General features: G+C 45.1%; 1 protein-coding gene across 1 annotated transcript in view; it reads right to left on the bottom strand.

Annotated features, from left to right (window-relative positions):
• The window catches only part of LOC114653192 (metalloreductase STEAP2-like), a 45512-nt gene that overhangs the window by 10717 nt on the left and 10733 nt on the right, over positions 1 to 24062 (bottom strand). The window contains exons 2-4 of the mRNA XM_028803373.2: positions 22637 to 23155; positions 15492 to 16019; positions 5491 to 5655 (exon numbers count right to left, since the gene is read on the bottom strand). Coding sequence (XP_028659206.1) covers positions 5491 to 5655; positions 15492 to 16019; positions 22637 to 23131 — 1188 coding nt within the window. The 5' untranslated portion in view covers positions 23132 to 23155. The remainder of the gene's footprint in view (positions 1 to 5490; positions 5656 to 15491; positions 16020 to 22636; positions 23156 to 24062) is intronic.

Below are 24062 nucleotides of genomic sequence, written 5' to 3'. Positions count from 1 at the left end.
TAAAACATAGATGGAGACAGCTGCTGAAGTCACATTATCTGGAAAATATTTATACAGCCATTGGTCTCATCAGACAGTGTGTCACTTGGTTGTGGAAATGCAGCTAATTTGTGATTCTTTTGAAATTTGAAGCCACGCTGAGAAGTTTCTTTCTCTGTCATTCCTGTTTATGTCATCTGACATTAAGGAGATGAGATCCAGCGACTACAATTGTTAAGATTTGAGATGCTCTCTGCCTAAATGTTGTGTCGTGTGCCCCCGACCTAAGGCACAGGGTTGCCAGTTTAAACTCTGCCACTAACTCACTGTGTTACTTTGGGCACGTGACTTAAAGGGTCAGTGATCTAATTACAGAAATAGGAAAACGATTGCAGTTCACCAGGAAGACACTTTGAGACAATGCACTGTTAGCTATGAAAAGGCACCATTTACAACAACCTTTGATACTTGAAGGACAGTAAACTAGAATCAGTGACTGTGACAAACGGGATTAATAAAGAATTGTGACTCGTTCCTGTTCAGTAGAGCATTGCCAGTAACAAAAGGGATGAAATGCAATCCAGAAAACTGCTGACTCTGACGCTGAAGAAAAAGCTGAGTGAAGGGAAAGGAAGCTTAATGAGCTAAAAGAGAAAACAAACTCACTCAAAATAACATGGAGGTTGTTTGGAATGAACTGGGCATCGTTACTGAACTCAAACTGTCCAGTGCTCAAGTGCTACAAGTGGACAAAGCTAACGCCATGAAGCAATTCTTTAATAAATTTTCCCTCCCACTGCCACCTTCTTCCAACACCATCCCTACCACAGCAATAACTCCTACCATGTCAACTGGAATGGTCAGCTGCATCTATCTATCTATCTATCTATCTATCTATCTATCTATCTATCTATCTATCTATCTATCTATCTATCTATCTATCTATCTATCTATCTATCTATCTATCTATCTATCTATCTATCTATCTATCTATCTATCTATTATATAGTGACTTTCACCGATCTATCTATCTATCTATCTATCTATCTATCTATCTATCTATCTATCTATCTATCTATCTATCTATCTATCTATCTATCTATATAGTGCCTTGCATCTATCTATCTATCTATCTATCTATCTATCTATCTATCTATCTATCTATCTATCTATCTATCTATCTATCTATCTATCTATCTATCTATTAATTATATAGTGCCTTGCATCTATCTATCTATCTATCTATCTATCTATCTATCTATCTATCTATCTATCTATCTATCTATCTATCTATTATATAGTGACTTTCACCAATCTATCTATCTATCTATCATATAGTGCCTTGCATCTATCTATCTATCTATCTATCTATCTATCTATCTATCTATCTATCTATCTATCTATCTATCTATCTATCTATCTATCATATAGTGCCTTGCATCTATCTATCTATCTATCTATCTATCTATCTATCTATCTATCTATCTATCTATCTATCTATCTATCTATCTATCTATCTATCTATCTATCTATCTATCTATTAATTATATAGTGCCTTGCATCTATCTATCTATCTATCTATCTATCTATCTATCTATCTATCTATCTATCTATCTATCTATCTATCTATCTATCTATCTATCTATCTATTATATAGTGACTTTCACATATATCTATCTAGAGGGAGAAAAACAGAGATCCTGAGAGACAAATGGAGCAGCTCAAGAAGAAGGCCATTACAAGTGAGCTGGTGTGCACCTTGGAGGATCTCCTTATAGGCTCTGTTGAGGTATGTAATAACCCACCGGTACAAGAGGTGGCGCAATCACTAACAGTGTCATCTTCTTCTTCTCTCTCCACAGTGTTAGTGTCAGTAAGGAGAAACTGACTCTGCTCCTTCTGGTTCACCCTCTATAAAAGCCCAAGCTTCCCAGAAGGAGGCGTCACTTCTGGCAAGATCTTCCCAGCAGATGGGGCTTCAATATCGAAGTGACCTTGCATGTGGCTACCCAGCCTAATTACTCTGATTGACATCTCAGTCCTGCTCTGTGCGACACGCACACCAAAGAGCGTTGTTTTTGTCTTATTTTGGATAATAAGCGGAACGACCCCGTTGCTGTCCCAAATTTTCCCATTTCGTGGAGCTGTCATTCTTGCACCCGGCCACAGCTCCTTATTTGGTGATTGATGGTCAGTGGTTATTGTGTGCTGTTTAAAACTGCACTGTGTCAGCAAAGAATGACTGCCATGTTTGTCAATGATATGTTGTTATTTTACAACCAAACACTGTTAAAAAGAAGAGTATAAATCCCTCTCAAATGTGACTGAAAGCCATGGACAGATAGAAGACAATTCTGCATGCCCATGTCTGGGACCAGGCCTCCCGCACTCTCAAAGTGGTCAGAGTTGATGACCAGGAACCCCACTACTGAATCATGCTTTGCCAGGAGCTTCCTTCAACTGATTATATATCAGCGTGTAAGCCCATATTAAAAGAGGCCAAGTGTATCCTTTCTTTGGTGCTATTTTTACTTTTTTTATATGTAAGACTTGCTGCCATATCACAGGGGAAGGACATGTACAGTATATCCATCCATCCATCCATTTTCTAACCCGCTGAATCCAAACACAGGGTCACGAGGGTCTGCTGGAGCCAATCCCAGCCAACACAGGGCACAAGGCAGGAACCAATCCTGGGCAGGGTGCCAACCCACCGCAGGACACACACAAACACACCCACACACCAAGCACACACTAGGGCCAATTTAGAATTGCCAATCCACCTAACCTGCATGTCTTTGGACTGTGGGAGGAAACCGGAGCGCCCGGAGGAAACCACACAGACACGCGGAGAACATGCAAACTCCACGCAGGGAGGACCCGAGAAGTGAGCCCAGGTCCCCAGGTCTCTCAACTGCGAGGCAGCAGCGCTACCCACTGCACCACCGTGCCGCCCATGTACAGTATATTTTATTTAATTTAAATATATATTAAAAATACTGGACTGGCATTCTGACTGGGAGACCATAATGGAGAGACTACGGAAGAGAAAGTGTAACCCAGGTGGAATGGCTCTAGAGTCCTATCCCATTCGGGGCAATCATATAATGGAAAGACAGGGGTAGACGGGTTATCAGAGGGAGAGTTTATCCCCCCAGGCCAAAAAGTGGCTTTGCTGCTCTGCTACAGTCCCAGTTTGGACTCCCACAGGGTTTCATAGGACATGTAATTTGGAAGGGCAACCCTGTCTGGATCCCTGGGCACTGCTGGGAGAAGGTCTCACTGTCTTGAGGAACTTCTGCATGACGTGGAAGTGCTCCCGCCGTGCTGTGTTGTGATGTTGGAAGTACTCCCGGGTTTAACATAAAAGACATCATCTGGGGATGAAACTCACCACAGGAGTGGAAGGAAAGGAAAGAAACTGTGGTGATTATACTTTGGGCTGTGATTGTCTGTTTAATGAAGGTAGTGTGCAAAAAACATTTACTGGAACCTGTGACTGTGTTAGGTGTAATTGTGTCTGGAGGATTGGGGCTCAGTGTTCGCCACCTTTTTTTTTGGTTTAGTAAAGCTGCAATTTCTAAAAGAAGATACACTCACCAGCCACTATATAAGGTACACCTGGCCAGTAGTGGGTTGGCCCTCCATTTACCTTCAGAACTGCCATAATTCTTCATGGCACAGAGTCAACAAGGTGCTGGAAACTTTCCTAAGGGATTTTGGTCCACATTGACATGATAGCATCACACAGTTGCTGTCAGCCATACATCCATGATGTGAATCTCCTGTTCCATCACATCCCAAAGGCACTCTGCTAGATTGATATCTGGTGACTGTGGAGGCCATTTGAGTCCACTGAGCTCCTTGTCATGTTCAAGAAACCAGTCGGAGATGATCTGGGACTTTGTGACATGGTTGGGCTATCGGAAGTAACCATCAGAACATGTGGACACTGGGGTAATAAAGGGATGGACATAATCAGCAACAGGACTCAGGCGGACTGTGACATTTAAATGAGGCTCAGTTGGTAGTAAGGGGCCCAAAGTGTGCCAAGTGTGATATATGGCCGGCAGTTTATCCCAGCCAATACCCCCAAGCCATGGAGGTGCCCCGAATTCCAGCAGGGCATCATGGACCTTGGAGGTTTAATTCACAGCCCTGCTGGATACCGTGTGGGCCGCCAGGGGACACTGCAGGGAAGAACAGGGAGTGGTACTTTCTGTATAGCCTGGAAGTACTTCCCAGTCACAGGAGCGGTGGGAATGATATAATGCCGGGCTCAAGAAAAGAAGAGTTTTGATCTGACCCGGAAGTGCTAGAAAGTCATGTGGACTGAGGGACAGAAGCACTTCAGGGTCAAGGAGTTTAAAAGGACTGTGGGAGATCCCAGCAGTGAGCCGAGTTGGGAGGAAGCGTGACTGAGCTGCTGGGAGTGGAGGATTAGGAATTGTTTATTGATTTATTAGTGATTATTGAGTATTGTGGAGTGTAGGTGCTTTGTGTACATTATTATTATAATAAATTCATTATTGGACTTTTCCCTAGTGTCAGAACATGTTGTCTGAGGGTTCAAGGGGACGACAGCGCCCCCAAATCTGTCACACAAGAAAATATCCCCCAGAACATTACACCACCACCAGAACCAGCCTGAACCATTGATACAAGGCAGGATGGATCCCTGCTTTCATGTTGTTGACCCGAACATCCGAATGTTGCAGCAGAAATCGAGACTCATCAGACCAGGGAATGTTTCTCCAATCTTCTATTGTCCAATTTTGCTGAGCCCGTGTGAATTGTGGCCTCAGTGGCCTGTTCTTAGCTGACAGGAGTATCAACCGCTGTGGTCTCCTGCTGCTGTAGCCCCCCATCTGCTTTAAGGTTCAGAGATGCTCTTCTGCACACCTCGGTTGTAACGAGTGCTTACTTGAATTATTGTTGCCTTTCTATCAGCTTGAACCAGTCTGGCCATTCTGCTCAGACCTCTTGCATTAACAAGGCATTTTCGCCCTCACTGGATATTTTCCCTTTTTCGGACCATTCTCTTTAAACCCTAGAAATAATTGTGTGTGAAAATCCCAGTAGCTCAGCAGTTTATGAAATACTCAGACCTGGCCGCCTGGCACCAACCACCATGCCACATTCAAAGTCACTTCAATCCCCTTTCTTCCCCATTCTGATGCTCAGTTTGAACTTCAGCAGGTCGTCTCAACAATTTCTACAGGCCGAAATGCATTGAGTTGCTGCCATGTGATTGGCTGATTAGATATTTGTGTTAATAAGCAGTTGAACAGGTGTACCTAATAAAGTGGCCGGTGAGTGTATATTCTCTTGGGAGAAGCCCACCCGATGGATACGACTGTCAGGAACAGACTGTCCCAAATCCCTACAGTCTCCCATCATGCTTTGATACAGCGACTGTCTAAAGCGACTCCAAAAACTGTGTCAAGAACAGACGAAGGAGAGAGAACCATAATTTTGACTAAATGTATGCAAAAATGAAGCAAAACTCACCTGAATGAAGCTGAATTCCCTCCAATTGAGGGCACTATTGACGGATGGAATGGACGTCACAGCCAGGAGTGAAAGTAGCCCAAGGCTCATAATTCCAAAGGATATGTACATTTCAACTCTCCAAACCTCTTCTTCGTTCCAGGAATTCTCAATATTAGCGTGAACCTACAACGAAGAACTCAAAATGTCAGGTTTGTCCCTGAATTTCTGCTTCAGCATCCAGGACAAGGCAAGTAAAACATTAAGAGGGAGCACCGGAAAAACTAAGCAAACAGAAGGAGCTACCAGACATTTCAAATCGGAAATGACCTCAGACCGCCTGTAGTAAATATTCACCATCTCTATTAATATACAGCAGTGTTTCTTACCCCATGGGTCGCAATCCATTTTGGGTCAATTCATGTCTGAACTTGGGAGTCATGAATCAGAAGTGCTGAATGGTAAAGGGTCATGAACGGTTTGTGGAACACCTGGCAATGGATCATTGTGGGCCAGGGTGAACTGTCACTTACTCCCAACCCCGGGAGATTATTTACAGGGAACCTCGGGATGAAGATCGCCGGTAAATCTAAAAAGGGGGAACTGGGACGACCATCGTCAGGTCAGGTGAGGTTGAGGAACATGCACTAGTACAGCGCGTTGCCGCACCCACCACACAATGAAACAACTTGGGATCCTGGTTGGCAACCCCCCAAGCAGACACGCGGTCCAGTCCCCAAATCCAGAAATGAACATCTATCTGCCACAGGCAGGTGTTACATGGACATCCCCTTGGCCTGATCAAGCCACTCGGGTCCCAACAATGAGGATCTTACGAGCGGGATCACCCTTGGAAAATCAAACCACATGGCTGTAGTGCCATAACTGACGCTCCATCACAATGCAGGTCATGTGCCTCATTCGGGACTCCATGAACAACCACTCATTCAGCACAAAGTCAAACCAGTGGTACCCAAGGATTCTCTGAAGAGACACACATGAAGAAGTCCAGTCTTCGTCTCAGGTCACTGGATAGCGTCCATATCTCACAACCATATAGCAAGACTGGAAGCGCCAGGACTCTAAAGACTTCTTTTGCATAGATTTTGGGAGCGCCACACACCCCTTTCCAGCGACCTCATGACTCCCCATAGTCTTCTAGTCCATCTACTGACTTCATAGGAAGAGTCACCAGAGACATGAATGTCACTGCCGAGGTAAGTAAACCTCTTGACTCGGCTCTCTCCAGAGACAGACACACTGCTGATGGCCGTGTCTAAGAGGTCATTAAAGGCCTGGATGTTGGTTTTTATCAGGACCCTCGCAAGCCCAGACCCTCAGACTCCTCACTCAGTCTCTCGAGAGCCCCGATCAGAGCCTGGATAAAAACCAAGATCCAGGCCTTCACTATCATGAAGACACAAAACAGGCAACATTGGGTCACGGGAAAAACATTTTTAAAAACCACTGACATACAGCACTGAGTCAGAGTGGATTTAAATGGACTTTTTGACACAGAAAAAGACTCTAATGACAAAGTGAAAACAAACTGATCCAAATTATTTACAAATATAAAACACAACACTATTGATTGCTTAAACATTCAAGTCAGCTTTTAGTAGACGGAAGCCATAACAGCCTTGACAGCCATGACAGGCCTTATTTTATCACCACAGCCCTTTCTCCCCATTCTTCTTTGCTTTGTCAGGTGATATGGGGATCACAAGTGAAGAGCCTTTGTCAAGTCCTACCAAAAATTCTCAATCTGGATTTGGTCATTCCAGAACATTCACATTGTTGTTTAGAAACCACTCCCATGTAGCTTTGGCTTTATGTTTGCACTCGTCTTCCTGGACACCAAATCTTCTTTCACAATGCAGGTTACTTGCAGACATATTTTGCTGCATTGCACGTTCCCCTCAAAAGCCTTCCAAGGCCTACTGCATCACCCACAGCCTTACACTGCCATCCCTTCAGGGATGGTGGGCTTTTAATTATGTGCACTTTATGTGGAGTTTTGTTTGCTAGCTAAAAAAAAAAAAGCTCCATTTTGGTCTCATCAGACTGTAGAACCTTCTTCCAGCTCACTTCAGAGTCTCCCATGTGCCTTCTGCTGAGATGTCCAGTGGGTTTTTTTCTCTTTGCAGAACCTCCCATAAAGCTACAAGCTGTTGTCTACAGTCTCTCCAAGATCATCAACTGTAGATTGTGACTCCTTCAGAGTTCTCAGAGGTCTCTTGGTGGCTTTCCTTGCTCTTCTTCTTCAGTTTTTGTGGATAGCCTCATCCAACCAATTTACAACTTTGCCAAACTCTTTCCATTGCTTTATTCCTTCTTCTTCTTCATCTTTCGAATGCTCCCTTTAGGGGTTGCCACAGCAGATCATCTTCTTCCATATCTTCCTGTCCTCGTCATCTTGTTCTGTCACACCCACCACCTGCATGTCTTCTCTCACCACGTCCATAAGCCTTCTTTTAGTCCTTCCTCTTCTCCATTTGCCTGACAGCTCCATCCTTAACATCCCTTTCCCAATATACCAAGCATCTCTCCTCTGCACATGTCCACACCAACATAATCTCACCTCTCTGACTTTGTCTCCCAACTGTCCAACCTGAGCTGACCCTCTAATGTTCTCATTTCTAATCCTGTCCATCCTCGTCGCACCAAATCTTAACATCTTGAACTCTGCCATCTCCAGCTCTGTCTTCTGTGCCACCGTCTCCAGCACATATAACATAGCTGGTCTCACTACCGTCCTGTAGACCTTCCCTTTCACTCCTACTGATACGGTGACCTGATTGAAGTGTTTAAAATTATGAAGGGAATTAGTCCATTGGGTCAAGATTGTGACTTTAAAATAAGTTCATCAAGAACACGGGGACACAGCTGGAAACTTGTGAAGGGGAAATTTCACACAAACATTCCTCACACAGAAAACCACAGACACATGGGATAAGTAACTGAGTAGTGTGATAGTAGAATGTTAGGGACTTTCAAAACTCAACTTGATGCTATTTTAGAAGAATTAAGTGGACAGGACCGGCGAGCTTTGTTGGGCAGAATGGCCTGTTCTCATCCAGATTGTTCTAAAGTTCTAATTCAAATGTGTTTTGCCAATGAACCTAGTTGATTAAAGGAAGTGCTCTGTCAGAGGTGTTCAGTCTGCCGTGCTGTATCTATAAATGCATGTGGGACTCCACTTATAGGTGTAAATAAAGGATGTCCACGTTTGCCGTTCTTACATAACGATGACTGAAGACTCCTCTTTATTTATTAAGTATTTTCCACAAAAATTCCTACTGTTGACAGTGAACATAAAGTTATTGGAAATGGGGATCCATATCTATCACATGACAAATGAAATATGTATAACGTGATACGATCACCTGAAGACTATTTAAGATGGAGGAAAACTTTTTTAATTACTTCAAGGTTCTGAGTTGGTGTGTTTTGCTGTTGCTGCATAAAGTTATTGCCAGAATCAGTAAAAGGAGTTTAAAGGGAGCTTTGTATGTTTCGTAATTCTCGATTTTTGGCTTGTGGATTTGGCATAAGTTACTTGTTTTGACATTCATCTGGTCTCTGACCTTGCCCATATCTGACCAATACTGATGCTCTGTGCAAGAAAGGACAGAGCCGACTATACTTCCTTAGAAGGCTGGTATCCCTCAACATCTGCAATAAGATGCTGCAGATGTTCTATCAGATGGTTGTGGCGAGTGCCCTCTTCTACGCGGTGGTGTGTTGGGTAGGCAGCATAAAGAAGAGGGACACCTCACGCCTGGACAAACTGGTGAGGAATGCAGGCTCTATTGTAGGCATGGAGCTGGACAGTTTGACATCCGTGGCAGAGCGACGGGCGCTGAGCAGACTCCTGTCAATCATGGAGAATCCACTGCATCCACTGAACAGGATCATCTCCAGACAGAGGAGCAGCTTCAGCGACAGACTGCTGTCACCGTCCTGCTCCACTGACAGACTGAGGAGATCGTTCCTCCATCACACACTATGCGACTCTTCAGTTCCACCCGGGGGGGTAAACGTTAAAATTATTATTATTGTTATTGTCTGTCTGTATACCTGCATTGTTATCAGTCTTTAATTTAATATTGTTTTTTATCAATACGCTGCTGCTGGAGTATGGAAATTAATAATAAAGTATCTATCTATCTATCTATCTATCTATCTATCTATCTATCTATCTATCTATCTATCTATCTATCTATCTATCTATCTATCTATCTATCTATCTATCTATCTTATAGCGCCTTTCATTATCTATTGAGAACGAAAAAAAAAAATTATTAACTGTAATATTTATAAGTATCCATCTATCCATCCATTTTCCAACCTGCTATGTCCTGCCTGCAGGGTTGCGGGGGTCTGCTGGAGCCAGTCTCAGCCAGCACAGGGCACAAGGCAGGAGGCAGACACCGGGCAGAGAGCCAGCCCGCCACAGATGATTATAAGTATTTAACTCACAAAATACCAATAACTGAATTTGTATTAATCATGCTGCAGAGAACTATATGATTTTATCTGCATTTAGATAGGAAATGAATTATGTTTATGCACAGAATATGAGACTGATTTAATTTTTCTATGTGTAAGTGCTAACCTTCTGATATTAACAGAACACCCTGTGATATTATAATTCAATGTGATCTTTCTTTACTCTTGTTTTGTATTATAAGAAAACAAGTTACTTATAAATTAATAAATCCATCCATCCATCCATTGTCTCCCGCTTATCCGAGGTCGGGTCGCGGGGGCAGCAGCTTGAGCAGAGATGCCCAGACTTCCCTCTCCCCGGCCACTTCTTCTAGCTCTTCCGGGAGAATCCCAAGGCGTTCCCAGGCCAGTCGAGAGACATAGTCCCTCCAGCGTGTCCTGGGTCTTCCCCGGGGCCTCCTCCCGGTTGGACGTGCCTGGAACACCTCACCAGGGAGGCGTCCAGGAGGCATCCTGATCAGATGCCCGAGCCACCTCATCTGACTCCTCTCGATGCGGAGGAGCAGCGGCTCTACTCTGAGCCCCTCCCGGATGACTGAGCTTCTCACCCTATCTTTAAGGGAGAGCCCAGACACCCTGCGGAGGAAACTCATTTCAGCCGCTTGTATTCGCGATCTCGTTCTTTCGGTCACTACCCATAGCTCATGACCATAGGTGAGGGTAGGAACATAGATCGACTGGTAAATTGAGAGCTTCGCCTTGCGGCTCAGCTCCTTTTTCACCACGACAGACCGATGCTGCGCCCGCATTACTGCGGATGCCGCACCGATCCGCCTGTCGATCTCACGCTCCATTCTTCCCTCACTCGTGAACAAGACCCCGAGATACTTGAACTCCTCCACTTGGGGCAGGATCTCGCTACCAACCCTGAGAGGGCACTCCACCCTTTTCCGGTTGAGGACCATGGTCTCGGATTTGGAGGTGCTGATTCTCATCCCAGCCGCTTCACTCTCGGCTGCGAACCGATCCAGAGAGAGCTGAAGATCACGGCCTGATGAAGCAAACAGGACAACATCATCTGCAAAAAGCAGTGACCCAATCCTGAGCCCACCAAACCGGACCCCCTCAACACCCTGGCTGCGCCTAGAAATTCTGTCCATAAAAGTTATGAACAGAATCGGTGACGAAGGGCAGCCCTGGCGGAGTCCAACTCTCACTGGAAATGGGTTCGACTTACTGCCGGCAATGCGGACCAAGCTCTGGCACTGATCGTACAGGGACTGAACAGCCCTTATCAGGGGGGCCGGTACCCCATACTCTCGGAGTACCCCCCACAGGATTCCCCGAGGGACACGGTCGAATGCCTTTTCTAAGTCCACAAAACACATGTAGACTGGTTGGGCAAACTCCCATGCACCCTCCAGGATCCTGTTAAGGGTATAGAGCTGGTCCACTGTTCCGCGACCAGGACGAAAACCACACTGCTCCTCCTGAATCCGAGGCTCGACTATCCGACGGACCCTCCTCTCCAGGACCCCTGAATAGACTTTTCCAGGGAGGCTGAGGAGTGTGATCCCTCTGTAGTTGGAACACACCCTCCGATCCCCCTTCTTAAAGAGGGGGACCACCACCCCGGTCTGCCAATCCAGAGGCACTGTCCCTGATGTCCATGCGATGTTGCAGAGGCGTGTCAGCCAAGACAGTCCTACAACATCCAGAGCCTTGAGGAACTCCGGGCGTATCTCATCCACCCCCGGGGCCCTGCCACCAAGGAGTTTTTTGACCACCTCGGTGACCTCAGTCCCAGAGATGGGGGAGCCCACCTCTGAGTCCCCAGGCTCTGCTTCCTCATTGGAAGGCATATTAATGGGATTGAGGAGGTCTTCGAAGTATTCCCCCCACCGACCCACAACGTCCCGAGTCGAGGTCAGCAGCGCACCATCCCCACCATATACAGTGTTGACACTGCACTGCTTCCCCTTCCTGAGACGCCGGATGGTGGACCAGAATCTCCTCGAAGCCGTCCGAAAGTCATTCTCCATGGCCTCCCCAAACTCCTCCCACGCCCGAGTTTTTGCCTCAGCAACCACCAAAGCCGCATTCCGCTTGGCCTGTCGGTACCTATCAGCTGCCTCCGGGGTCCCACAGGACAAAAGGGTCCTGTAGGACTCCTTCTTCAGCTTGACGGCATCCTTCACCGCCGGTGTCCACCAGCGGGTTCAGGGATTGCCGCCACGACAGACACCGACCACCTTACGGCCACAGCTCCGGTCAGCTGCCTCAACAATAGAGGCACGGAACATGGCCCATTCGGACTCAATGTCCCCCACCTCCCTCGGGATGTGGTCGAAGTTCTGCCGGAGGTGGGAGTTGAAGCTACTTCTGACAGGGGGCTCTGCCAGACGTTCCCAGCAGACCCTCACAACACGTTTGGGCCTACCACGCCTGACCGGCATCCTCCCCCACCATCGAAGCCAACTCACCACCAGGTGGTGATCAGTTGACAGCTCCGCCCCTCTCTTCACCCGAGTGTCCAAGACATGTGGCCGCAAGTCCGACGACACGACCACAAAGTCGATCATCGAACTGAGGCCTAGGGTGTCCTGGTGCCAAGTGCACATATGAACACCCCTATGCTTGAACATGGTGTTCGTTATGGACAATCCGTGACGAGCACAGAAGTCCAATAACAAAACACCGCTCGGGTTCAGATCAGGGGGGCCATTCCTCCCAATCACGCCCTTCCAGGTCTCACTGTCATTGCCCACGTGAGCATTGAAGTCTCCCAGCAGAACGAGGGAGTCCCCAGAAGGTATGCCCTCTAGCACCCCCTCCAGGGACTCCAAAATGGGTGGGTACTCCGAACTGCTGTTCGGTGCATACGCACAAACAACAGTTAGGACCCGTCCCCCCACCCGAAGGCGAAGGGAGGCTACCCTCTCGTCCACCGGGGTAAACCCCAATGTACAGGCTCCAAGTTGGGGGGCAATAAGTATACCCACACCTGCTCGGCGCCTCTCACCGGGGGCAACTCCAGAGTGGTAGAGAGTCCAGCCCCTCTCAAGGAGATTGGTTCCAGAGTCCAAGCTGTGCGTCGAGGTGAGCCCGACTATATCTAGCCGGAACCTCTCAACTTCGCGCACTAGCTCAGGCTCCTTCCCCTTCAGAGAGGTGACATTCCACGTCCCAAGAGCCAGCTTCTGTAGCCGAGGATCGGACCGCCAAGGTCCCCGCCTTCGGCCACCACCCAACTCACACTGCACCCGACCTCCTTGGCCCCTCCCATAGGTGGTGAGCCCATGGGAAGGGGGACCCACGTTGCCTCTTGGGGCTGTGCCCGGCCGAGCCCCATGGGTGCAGGCCCGGCCACCATGCGCTCGCCATCGAGCCCCACCTCCAGGCCTGGCTCCAGAGTGGGGCCCCGGTGACCCGCGTCCGGGCGAGGGAAAACGCCGTCCAAAATGGTTTTTCTTCATAGGAGGTTTGTTTAACCGCTCTTTGTCTCATCCCTCACCTAGGACCAGTTTGCCTTGGGTGGCCCTACCAGGGGCATAAAGCCCCGGACAACAGAGCTCCTAGGATCATTGGGACACGCAAACCCCTCCACCACGATAAGGTGACGGTTAAAGGAGGGGGAATTAATAAATAAGAATTATTAATCTAATCAAACAAATATAATCTAATGAAGATATAAAAATTAAAAGAATGTAATCTCTTTATAATTAATGCAATGAACTTTGAGAAAACTGCTTAAAATGGGTTGTAGCTGAGACGGGCACATTCTTTAGATAATGTAGGTGCCTGGTACTGCTGTTGTTTTTCTGTACTCCTATGTCATAAATTTAAGATGTCCCCTAATCTATGGATGACCTCAAATTGAACTCTTATGTTTTTTTTCTGTTCTCTCTGTAGCTAAATGAACAAGCTAGGTGATAAAAGGGAGAACTGTTGTTTTTCTTTGGAGTCTGCCCGCATTCTCCAACAGGGCAGTCTCACAGTTTTTTTACTCACCAAGAATAAAGAACAAAAGAATAAAGACATTGTTTTTTATTAAAAATTGGTTTTAGACTCCCGTTGTTGATTTCGACTTCAGCGCTCACACTATCTATCTATCTATCTATTGAATACAATTCATTGTTTTCATTTCCAGGATTTAGATTTATACAGTAATATTGTTTATTTGTGTATGACTAATTAAGGATAAGCTAAGGGAGTGGACCATGAGGATGCTGAAGGAACGGCTTCTGAAAATGGGGCTTTGTAGACAATGTAAGAGACGGCTGGCAACTCAACCCGGCCGGGACGCCCCAGCAATGGAAGGATGGGGAAAGGCAGCTTTTGTAGGACACTCCCTCCCCCAAGACGCTAGATGGCAGCTCCCCTGGACTGCAGCGGTGCCTTGGATTCCCAGAGCCCTGCTGGGTACAGTGGGTGCTGCCAGGGGAAGCTGCAAGAACACCGGAGGAATTATATCTCATCTATAGCCCGGAAGTACTCCCAAGTCACGGGGACTGATGCTCTGAAGTACTTCTGGCCTGAAGAAAACTCAAGTCCTCCATCTGAAGTGCTGGCAAGTCATGTGGGAGGAAGAACAGAAGCACTTCCGGGTCAAGGACTATAGAAAGGACTGCTGTGAACCCAGCAAGTGAGCCAGAGTCGGGAAGTGTAGGACAAGACCTTGAGATTTGTGAATATTATTGTGTATTATTTGATTACTTGCCTGTGTTATTGTGACTGTGGTGCTAGGGGAGCACTATTTAAAGAAGAAAAGAAATTAAGGATCTTCTTGGTGCTTTTACCTTGTGTCCTGTGTGTCTGTCTGTTGGGTTTAAAGGGCAGCAGTGACCCCTAGCATCTTACAACATACATGAATTAAAAATCAGTCATTTCAAGCAGTAATGGCCATTATAGACACTAGTGATGCCTTGACTATATTTTTAAATCAATCTATTGGTATTTTGATTATTAAAGGTATCAATTTCTATCAAAGATATGCAAATTTATGGGTGACTTCACATTTTTGACCGGTACTGTCTATTGTCGGAGTCGAAGGTTTTGTTTGCCATCTCCACAGCATCTTCAAAATCAACACTCATTTGATTCTAATTCATCCACAATGTCTTAGCCATTTTATACCGTTAAATGAAGGCCGAACTAAACCAATGAAATTCTTTCCTTTCTCAGAAAGTGTTTCCCAGTCTCACCTACGACACCATTTTAATGATGCACTTTAAAAGGGCGGAGTGGTGGCTCTGAGGCTAAGGATCTGTGCTGGTATCCCGAAGGTTGCCGGTTCAAATCCCCATCACTGCCAAAAGAGATCCTACTCTGCTGGGCCCTTGAGCAAGGCCCTTAACCTGTAATTGCTCCAGGGGCGCTGTACAATGGCTGACCCTGTGCTCTGACCCCAATGGGTATGCGAAAACTACCAAATTCCTAATACAAGAAATTGTATAAGGCGAAATAAAGAACATAAAAAGATGGCCCTAAAATTGTTTTGCTGATTATTTTTGCTCACAAAAACATCTTCACACAGTAATAAAAGCAAACGTGAAGGCCTTGTACTTTACCTGTTGAAAAGCCATGTTGAGGAAGAGGTAACGCTCTGATCTGCGCATGGGCAAACACAGGCTGTACACCACATGAACCGAGGCGAAAAAAAAGCTGAGCAGTCCCAGCTGCTTCCTGCATTGAAGCCAACCCTCCAGCCAGTGAGGGAATCTTCGATATTTGGTGCCGTAAAAGATCTGATAAGCTGCAGCCAACAGGCCGGCCAGGTACACCAGAGACAGAAGACTGATTGCTACAACTGGCAGAGTCTTGTTGACGATCTCAATGGGGATCTTGTAGAAGTCGCTTTGTTGATTCTTTATATAAGGATGTATGATGTCTCTAATGAAAGAGTAAATGAAGAACAAGATTGACAGACTGACAGCCGCAAGCACGGGACCCTTCCACAGCGTAAACAGGTGAAGTGGGATGCTTTCAATCTCACGGGCAGAAGACAGAGTGCCCAAATCCACAGGAATGAAGTTTAACTGGCGGGCAACTTCCAGAACTTGATGACGGGCTTCCACCGAGTTACTGCAAACATACACCTGTAGAAGAAACGACACCATTGCTTAGTCACACCTTTATGGAGCTAGAGGGGTCAAAAAATAAAACAAAAACAGCAGAACACACAGAAGGCAACCAGAAGTACCGTGGATTCAAAATCACAATTCTAGGCGTGAGACAAAATTTGGTTTATCGAATTTTGCAATACAAAATACGGCCTATACGAAATGTAAAAGCACAGGAGGCAGAAGGTGATGGTGCAAGGACCCTTATCATAATTGGGTAATGTTAAGAGTGGTGTCCAGCAGGGGTCAGTGCTAGGACTGCTGCTATTTTTAATATAAGTACATGATTTGGATAAGGGCGGCACGGTGGCGCAGTGGGTAGCGCTGCTGCCTCGCAGTTGGGAGACCTGGGGACCTGGGTTCGCTTCCCGGGTCCTCCCTGCGTGGAGTTTGCATGTTCTCCCCGTGTCTGCGTGGGTTTCCTCCAGGCGCTCCGGTTTTCTCCCATAGTCCAAAGACATGCAGGTTAGGTGGATTGGCGATTCTAAATTGGCCCTAGTGTGTGCTTGGTGTGTGCTTGGTGTGTGTGTGTGTGGGTGTGTTTGTTTGTGTCCTGCGGTGGGTTGGCACCCTGCCCAGGATTGGTTCCTGCCTTGTGCCCTGTGTTGGCTGGGATTGGCTCCAGCAGACCCCCGTGACCCTGTGTTCAGATTCAGCGGGTTAGAAAATGGATGGATGGATGGATTTGGATAAGAAAATAAGTAACAAGCTTGTTAAGTTTGCAGATGATACCAAGAAAGGTAGGTTGGTAGATAATCGAGAATCCATTGACTCATCACAGAGGGACTTGGACAGCAGATAGGCTTGGGCAGATTTGTAGCTGATGAAATTTAATGTCAGTAAATGTAAAGAATTGCACGGAGGAAGTAAAAATGTTAAATTTGAATACACAATGGGAGATCTGAAAATCAAAAGTCCACCTTTTGAGAAGGATTTTGAAGTTGTAAGTGGACTCTACGCTATCAACTGCCAGATGGTGTTCAGAAGCCATTAACAGAATGTCAGGTTATATAGCGCCCTGACGTGTGGAGTAAAAGTCACAGGAGGTTCTGCTCAAGCTTTATAACACACTGGTGAGGCCTCATCTGGAGTCCTGTGTGCAGTTTTGGTCTCCAGGCTACAAAAAGGACATAACAACACAAGAAAATGTCCAGAGATGAGCAACTAGGCTGATTCCAGGGCAAGGAGTGGGGATGAGTTATGAGGAAAAGATTAAAAGAGCTGAGACTTTACAGTTTAAGTAGAAGAAGATTAGGAGAATACCTGACTGAAGTGTTTAAAATGATGAAAGGAATCAGTACAGTGGATCAAGGCGGTGACTTTAAAATGAGTTCACCAAGAACATGCGGACACAGTTGGAAACTTGTGAAAAGGAAATTTCACACAAACATTAGGAAGGTCTTCACACAGAGAACCACAGACACATTGAATAAGTGGCCAGGTAGTGTGATAGATAGTAGGACTTTAGGGACTTTCAAAACATGACTTGATGTTATTTTAGAAGAATTAAGTGGACAGGACTGGTGAGCTTCATTGGGGTTGAATGGCCTGTTCTCGTCCAGATTCTTGTAATGTTCTGATTCAAATGTGTTATGTAAATGAACCTAGGTGATTAAAGGAAGTGCTCAGTTAGAGGTGTTCACTCTGGCATGCTGCACTTACAAGAGCATGTGGGACTCTAACTCTAGGTGTAAATAAAGGTCATCCATGTTTGGAGTTCATATATAACGATGACTGAAGACTCTTCCTTATTTATTAAGTACTTCTCATGAAAATTCCTATGGTTGACAGTGTCCATAATGTTGTTGGAAATCACATGACAACTGAATGCTGTATAACATAATGTGATCACTTGAAGGGGTACTCCGGTTTCCTCCCACAGTCCAAGGTCCTGCAGGATAGGTGCATTGGTGATTCTAAATTGTCCCAGTGTGTGCTTGGTGTGTGTGTGTGTGTGTGTGCCCTGCGGTGGGCTGGCGCCCTTTGTTCCCTGCCTTGCACCTTGTGTTGGGTGGGATTGGCTCCAGTAGACCCCCGTGACCCTGTAGTTAGGATATAGCGGGTTGGATAATGGATGGATGGATAGATCACTTGAAGACTATTTAAGACGGTGGCACACTTTTTAAATTACTTCAACGTTCTGAGTTTGTGTGTTTTGCTGTTGGTGCATAAAGTTATTGTCAGAGTCAGTAAAGGGAGTTTAGGATTTTCGCATGTTTCTTAGATCTGAATTTTTGTAAAAAGAGATTAAGAGGAGACCTGACTGAAGTGTTTAAAATGATGAAGGGAATTAGTCCAGTGGATCGAGACAGTGACTTTAAAATGAGCTCATCAAGAACATGGGGACTAAATTGGAAATTGGTTAAGGGGAAATTTTGCATAAACATTATCTATCTATCTATCTATCTATCTATCTATCTATCTATCTATCTATCTATCTATCTATCTATCTATCTATCTATCTATCTATCTATCTATCTATCTATCTATCTATCTATCTATCTATCTATCTATCTATCTATTTATCTACAGTATAACACCTCTGACGTCACTACCGGTGTCCGTCCACTAGGATCTGCCTCTTCCTGTTGGTAGGACTATAAACCGGACGCTTCACCATCTTTGTTAGTTCGATCCTCAATTCATGTCAGGAATGGCATCTCCATAATTATTGTGTGTTTCCTTTTTGTTTAGCAGATCCAGTTATATGGAGCTACCAAGCTGGTACCTCAATTCTTTCTAGTTGTCTTCGTTTCTCTTACAACATAATTTTAACAGGAAAATTGTGAACTTCAACTGTAACAGTAAGTAAATAAAGGACTTTATGCATCCCCCTATAAAAATTTGCCTTATTGTCCATCCTGGGGATGATGAACATAGACAAAGCTTAGCAGTTTGTGGAATTGTTTAACATTTACATCATTAAAGTTTAATCAGTTGCTATAATTTTGCATTTTGGTCAAGTGGAGTGGCTTTTCAAACTGAGGGTTATTTAACCCAGAAAAATAAGCTTGGAAGAACATCAGCGTCATCATTTCAGTCCACATTCAACAAATGCTGATGCATAAGAAGAGGCTGAACATAGCGAAATATAGCGGCGCCCGACTAGTGATCGATATTTGGCCCTACAAAAACCTGATTGTGGTATCCCTAGTGGACATTGCTAAGATCCACAAGTATCCATCCAAAGTTTTTCTTTTCGGATAAGAATCCCCACCCCCCCCCATCTAAGTTTGATGTGTAACCTCACAACATGAGAGAAGTTGTCTTCCCTGTGCTGGATTCTCCTGCCAGATGTGCTCCACCTGTGAAAGTCAAAGACACTTCAGCATTAATCCCTGGTAGACGCGATGATCTGAAGACACACCCTGACTATTCTGCCTTAAGAAACTGAGTCACATCCTTTTATTAATCTGCTTTATCTCCTTCGTTTTCCAATATGACAATCACTGCCATTTGTTTTTTTTTAAACCCTTTTCCAAATGTGTAATCCATCCATCCATCCATTTTTCCAACCCGCTGAATCCAAACATAGGGTCACGGGGGTCTGCTGGAGCCAATCCCAGCCAACACAGGGCACAAGGCAGGAACCAATCCTGGGCAGGGTGCCAACCCACTGCAGGACACACACACACACACCAAGCACACAGTAGGGCCAATTTAGAATCGCCAATCCACCTAACCTGCATGTCTTTGGACTGTGGGAGGAAACCGGAGCGCCCGGAGGAAACCCACGCAGACACGGGGAGAACATGAAATTGTAATTATGTTGTTGGACTTAAGTGCAGCATTTGACACCATCGACCATTCTATTTTACTACACAGGCTAGAAAATGATGTTGAGCTTACAGGCACCGTGCTCTCTTGTTTAAGTTCTTATTTATCAAATCGATTCCAATATGTACAGAAATGTGCTGACAGTACTCCATCATTCTACACAGAAGTTCAATATGGTGTCCCGCAGGGCTCAGTACTGGGACCTTTACTGTTTTCACTGTACATGCTTCCACTGGGATCTCTCATTAGGAAACATAATGTTAATTTTCACTCGTATGCAGATGACACCCAGTTATACCTTTCATTTAAATCAAATGAAGTTTCTCCAATGTTGTCTTTAATTAGTTGTGTTAGTGAATTAAAGGAGTGGATGAATGAGAACTACTTGTCTTTAAACACAGATAAAACAGAGATGTTAATTGTTGGAGGGAATGATGCTGATCACAACAATATTTTGTCATCATTTAACTCAGTTGGAATCCCCATTAATTTTACTGAATCAGCCCGCAATCTAGGAGTTATCTTTGACTCTAGCATGTCATTTAAAGCGCATATTACAAAGTTGTCCAAAACATGTTTCTTCCATCTGAAAAATGTTAGGAAATTAAGGCGCTTTTTAAATAAACAGGATTCTGAGAAATTAATTCATGCATTTATCTCTAGTAGGATTGGCTACTGCAATGCGGTGTTCACTGGATGTTCAAACTGTTCTTTATACAGCCTCCAGTTAATCCAAAATGCTGCTGCAAGAATTATTACAAGAACAAGAAAATACGAACACATAACTCCAGTTCTTAAATCACTGGCTCCCGGTTAAGTTTAGGGCAGATTTCAAAATCCTTCTTTTAACATATAAAGCATTAAATGGTCGAGGTCCGGCTTACTTGTCTGAATTTATCATGACTTACAAACCTGAGCGCACATTAAGATCTCAAGATGCTGGTCTGCTTATGATTCCAAGGATTAATAAAATAACAGTGGGAGGTCGAGCTTTTAGTTACAGGGCCCCTAAACTGTGGAATGGTCTGCCTGCTACTATAAGAGATGCCCCTTCGGTCTCAGCTTTTAAATCCCGGATGAAGACTCACAACTTCAGTTTAGCACACCCTGACTAGAGCTGCTGATTAACTGTACAGACTGCATCTCTGTTGTTAGTCATTAGCACTACAACAAAAGTAACATGACAGTTATAATCTGATACTAACCCTCACTTATTCTGTTTTTCTTCTCGGTACTCAAATGTGGCACTTGGTGCCACGGCCCACCTGCCAAGTTGTTTTGCCTACTTAAGGAAAAGTCATCCCAGATGGGGGATCGCAGGAATCGTGGGAAAGAGGGGTCCTTTCATCGGATTGGCTGGCCCAGCACTGTTTCAGCCGTGGGGGAGGCAGTCTCCAGGACTCTACACAAATCCAAATCTTATTATGGGATATATCATCTACTGTTAAATTCTGCTCTGTACTTCTAAAATTTATATTTTTTATTTCTTACTATATTGAGAAATTGTTCTGTTCTGTGTATTGTATTGTATTGACCCCCTTCTTTTGACACCCAGTGCACGCCCAACCTACCTGGAAAGGGGTCTCTCTTTGAACTGCCTTTCCCAAGGTTTCTTCTATTTTTCCCTACAAGGTTTTTTTGGGAGTTTTTCCTTGTCTTCTTAGAGAGTCGAGGCTGGGGGGCTGTCAAGAGGCAGGGCCTGTTAAAGCCCATTGCGGCACTTCCTGTGTGATTTTGGGCTATACAAAAATAAACTGTATTGTAACATGCAAACTCCACGCAGGGAGGACCCGGGAAGCGAACCCAGACGGGTCTCGTAACTGCAAGGCAGCAGCGCTACCCACTGCGCCACCGTGCCACCCCAAACGTGTAATCTGATTTGCATTCTCTTGTTCTTCATTCAGCTGCTCCCATTAGGAGTCTCCATAGCAGATCATCTTTTTCCATCTCTTCCTGTCCTCTATATCTTGCTCTATTACACCCATCACCTGCAAGTCCCCTCTCAGCACATCCATAAACCTTCTCTGAGGCCTTCCTCTTACCTGGCAGCTCTATCCTTAGCACCCTTCTCCCAATATACCCAGCATCTCTCCAAACCAACACAATCTCGCCTCTCTGACTTTGTCACTCAGCCATCCAACTTGAGTTGACTCTCTAATGTCTTAATTTCTAATCCTGTCCATCCTCGTCACACTCAATGCAAATCTTCACATCTTTAACTCTGCCACCTCCAGCTCTGTCTCCTGTGCCACCGTCTCCAAACCATATAACACAGCTAGTCTCACTACCGTCCTGTAGACCTTCCCTTTCACTCTTGCTGATACCCGTCTGTCACAAATCACTCCTGACACTCTTCTCCAGCCACTCCACCCTGCCTGTACTCTCTTCTTCACCTCTCTTCCGCACTCCCCGTTACTCTGTACTGTTGATCCCAAGTATGTGAAATGTGATGTGCATTCTACATTTCTGAAATAAGCCGTAGAACAATAGACACCCTCTTTAGTCAGTGAAAAAGACAAAAGGCTTCTTGTGAAGCCTTAGAACAGAATTTAGCTTCAATGAATTGTGGGATTGTTTCTGGTAACTGCTAAGTAAAAAGCATCCTGTGGTCTGTGTGACCTCCAGACAGTGACTTTGGGTTTCGGTGGGGAAGGATTTTAATTTGTCTGAACAAGGACAACGTCCTTTTATTCCCCACAAGTAATTAAGAAAGTGAATCAGCACACATGTTTCATTAAAAAAATGCACAGTTTATAATTATACAGCAAGTGATAAAGGAAGCAACCACTTGTTAGAAAAGGCGAGATCTCCGTTACCTGTCTGCTAGCGTCCTTAGGCCCAGACTGCATAGCCCAGGCGGAGATGACATTGAATCCTTTAACCACAATTGATTCCGGGAACAACGACGCCAGGTACTCGGCGTTGGACTCGGGGTACTGGTCCATTCGGCTGTTATTGCTGACGTCCACAAGGATCTTGCCGACTAAAAGATGCTTGAGGTCCCATAAGGAGGCGTAATGTTCTCGATGGATGGCGACAAAAATGAAATTGGATTTTGCTACCGCATCTTCATGATGGGTCACATCGACGACGTGCGGAAAAAACTCGGCGGCTCTCTTCGGGTTTCGACTGCCGACCACCACGTGGTATCCACATTTGAGGAGCCGTATAGTCAAGCATTTGGCAAAGTCTCCAGATCCTAGGATGCCAATGGTCGACTTGCTTATCTCTTTAAAACCATTCATGCCATTTGGTAAGAAAACAGCTTTACTGTTGTTCCGAGGACTTCCCATCATGGAAATGGTCTCCATACTTCCTTAAATTCCAGGTTTTTCCTGGCAAAAAAACAAAAGAAGAACAAATAAATCAATCCACTCATGAGACTCGTGGACTGTACAAATGCACAATAATATACAACCGAAACACAAAGGCATAACCATAGGATTTAAAAAATTAATTCACAATGTCCATGATGGGCTGCAGTCCACTACAGAGGCCGTTCTTGCCCTGTGCCTCATGAACACTGGGAAAGGTTCAAGCTCCCCTGTGACCTTACCCTGGATGGATGGATGGATGGATGGATGGATGGATGGATGGATGGATGGATGGATGGATGGATGGAATGTTATAAAGTTCAAATTCCCTAGCTGAGTCCGTTTTACTTTTCCAAAGAGCTTAGCAAAGAGTTTTGCATTTTATTCAAAATTTCAAGACCAAGTTTGAGAAAAGTGTGCAGGCCGCAACGGTTACTCAGGACCTTCACGGCTTTATGGAAGAGTGGAAAGGAGGGGACATCTCAGCAGAAGGCACGTGAGGGACTCTGGAATCATCAGGAAGAAGGTTCTGAGGTCTGATGAGACCAAAACGGAGCCATCAGACTACTCGCCATGTTACATCTTCACGTTTACAAAAAACACACCATGACGCATGACCCATGCTGGTGTGGCAGCCATGAGCTGTGGGGACATTTTTCTGCAGAAAGCTCAGGTGGGCTTGTGAAGGTAACATGAATGCTGCGAAATTTGGGGAGATAAACCTGATATAGGTTTAGGTTTAGGTTCGGTTAGGTTAGGTTTCTTTATTTAGTCATGTTTACACAGGAAAACATGAAATTTGCCTTCTCAGTTGCATCTAATAACAGGTAACAGACAGAATGAAATGAAACAGACAAATAGAAATAAGAAAGGTTAAGGTAAGGCAGTTAGATAAAACATATTTATACCAAAAAAAAAAAAAAAGGTA

The sequence above is a fragment of the Erpetoichthys calabaricus genome, chromosome 6 (genome assembly GCF_900747795.2).
Source record: "Erpetoichthys calabaricus chromosome 6, fErpCal1.3, whole genome shotgun sequence".
Classification (NCBI taxonomy): Eukaryota; Metazoa; Chordata; class Cladistia; order Polypteriformes; family Polypteridae; genus Erpetoichthys; species Erpetoichthys calabaricus.
The sequence above is the reverse complement of the archived record's forward strand: the minus strand, read 5'-3'. Positions and strand labels throughout refer to the sequence as shown.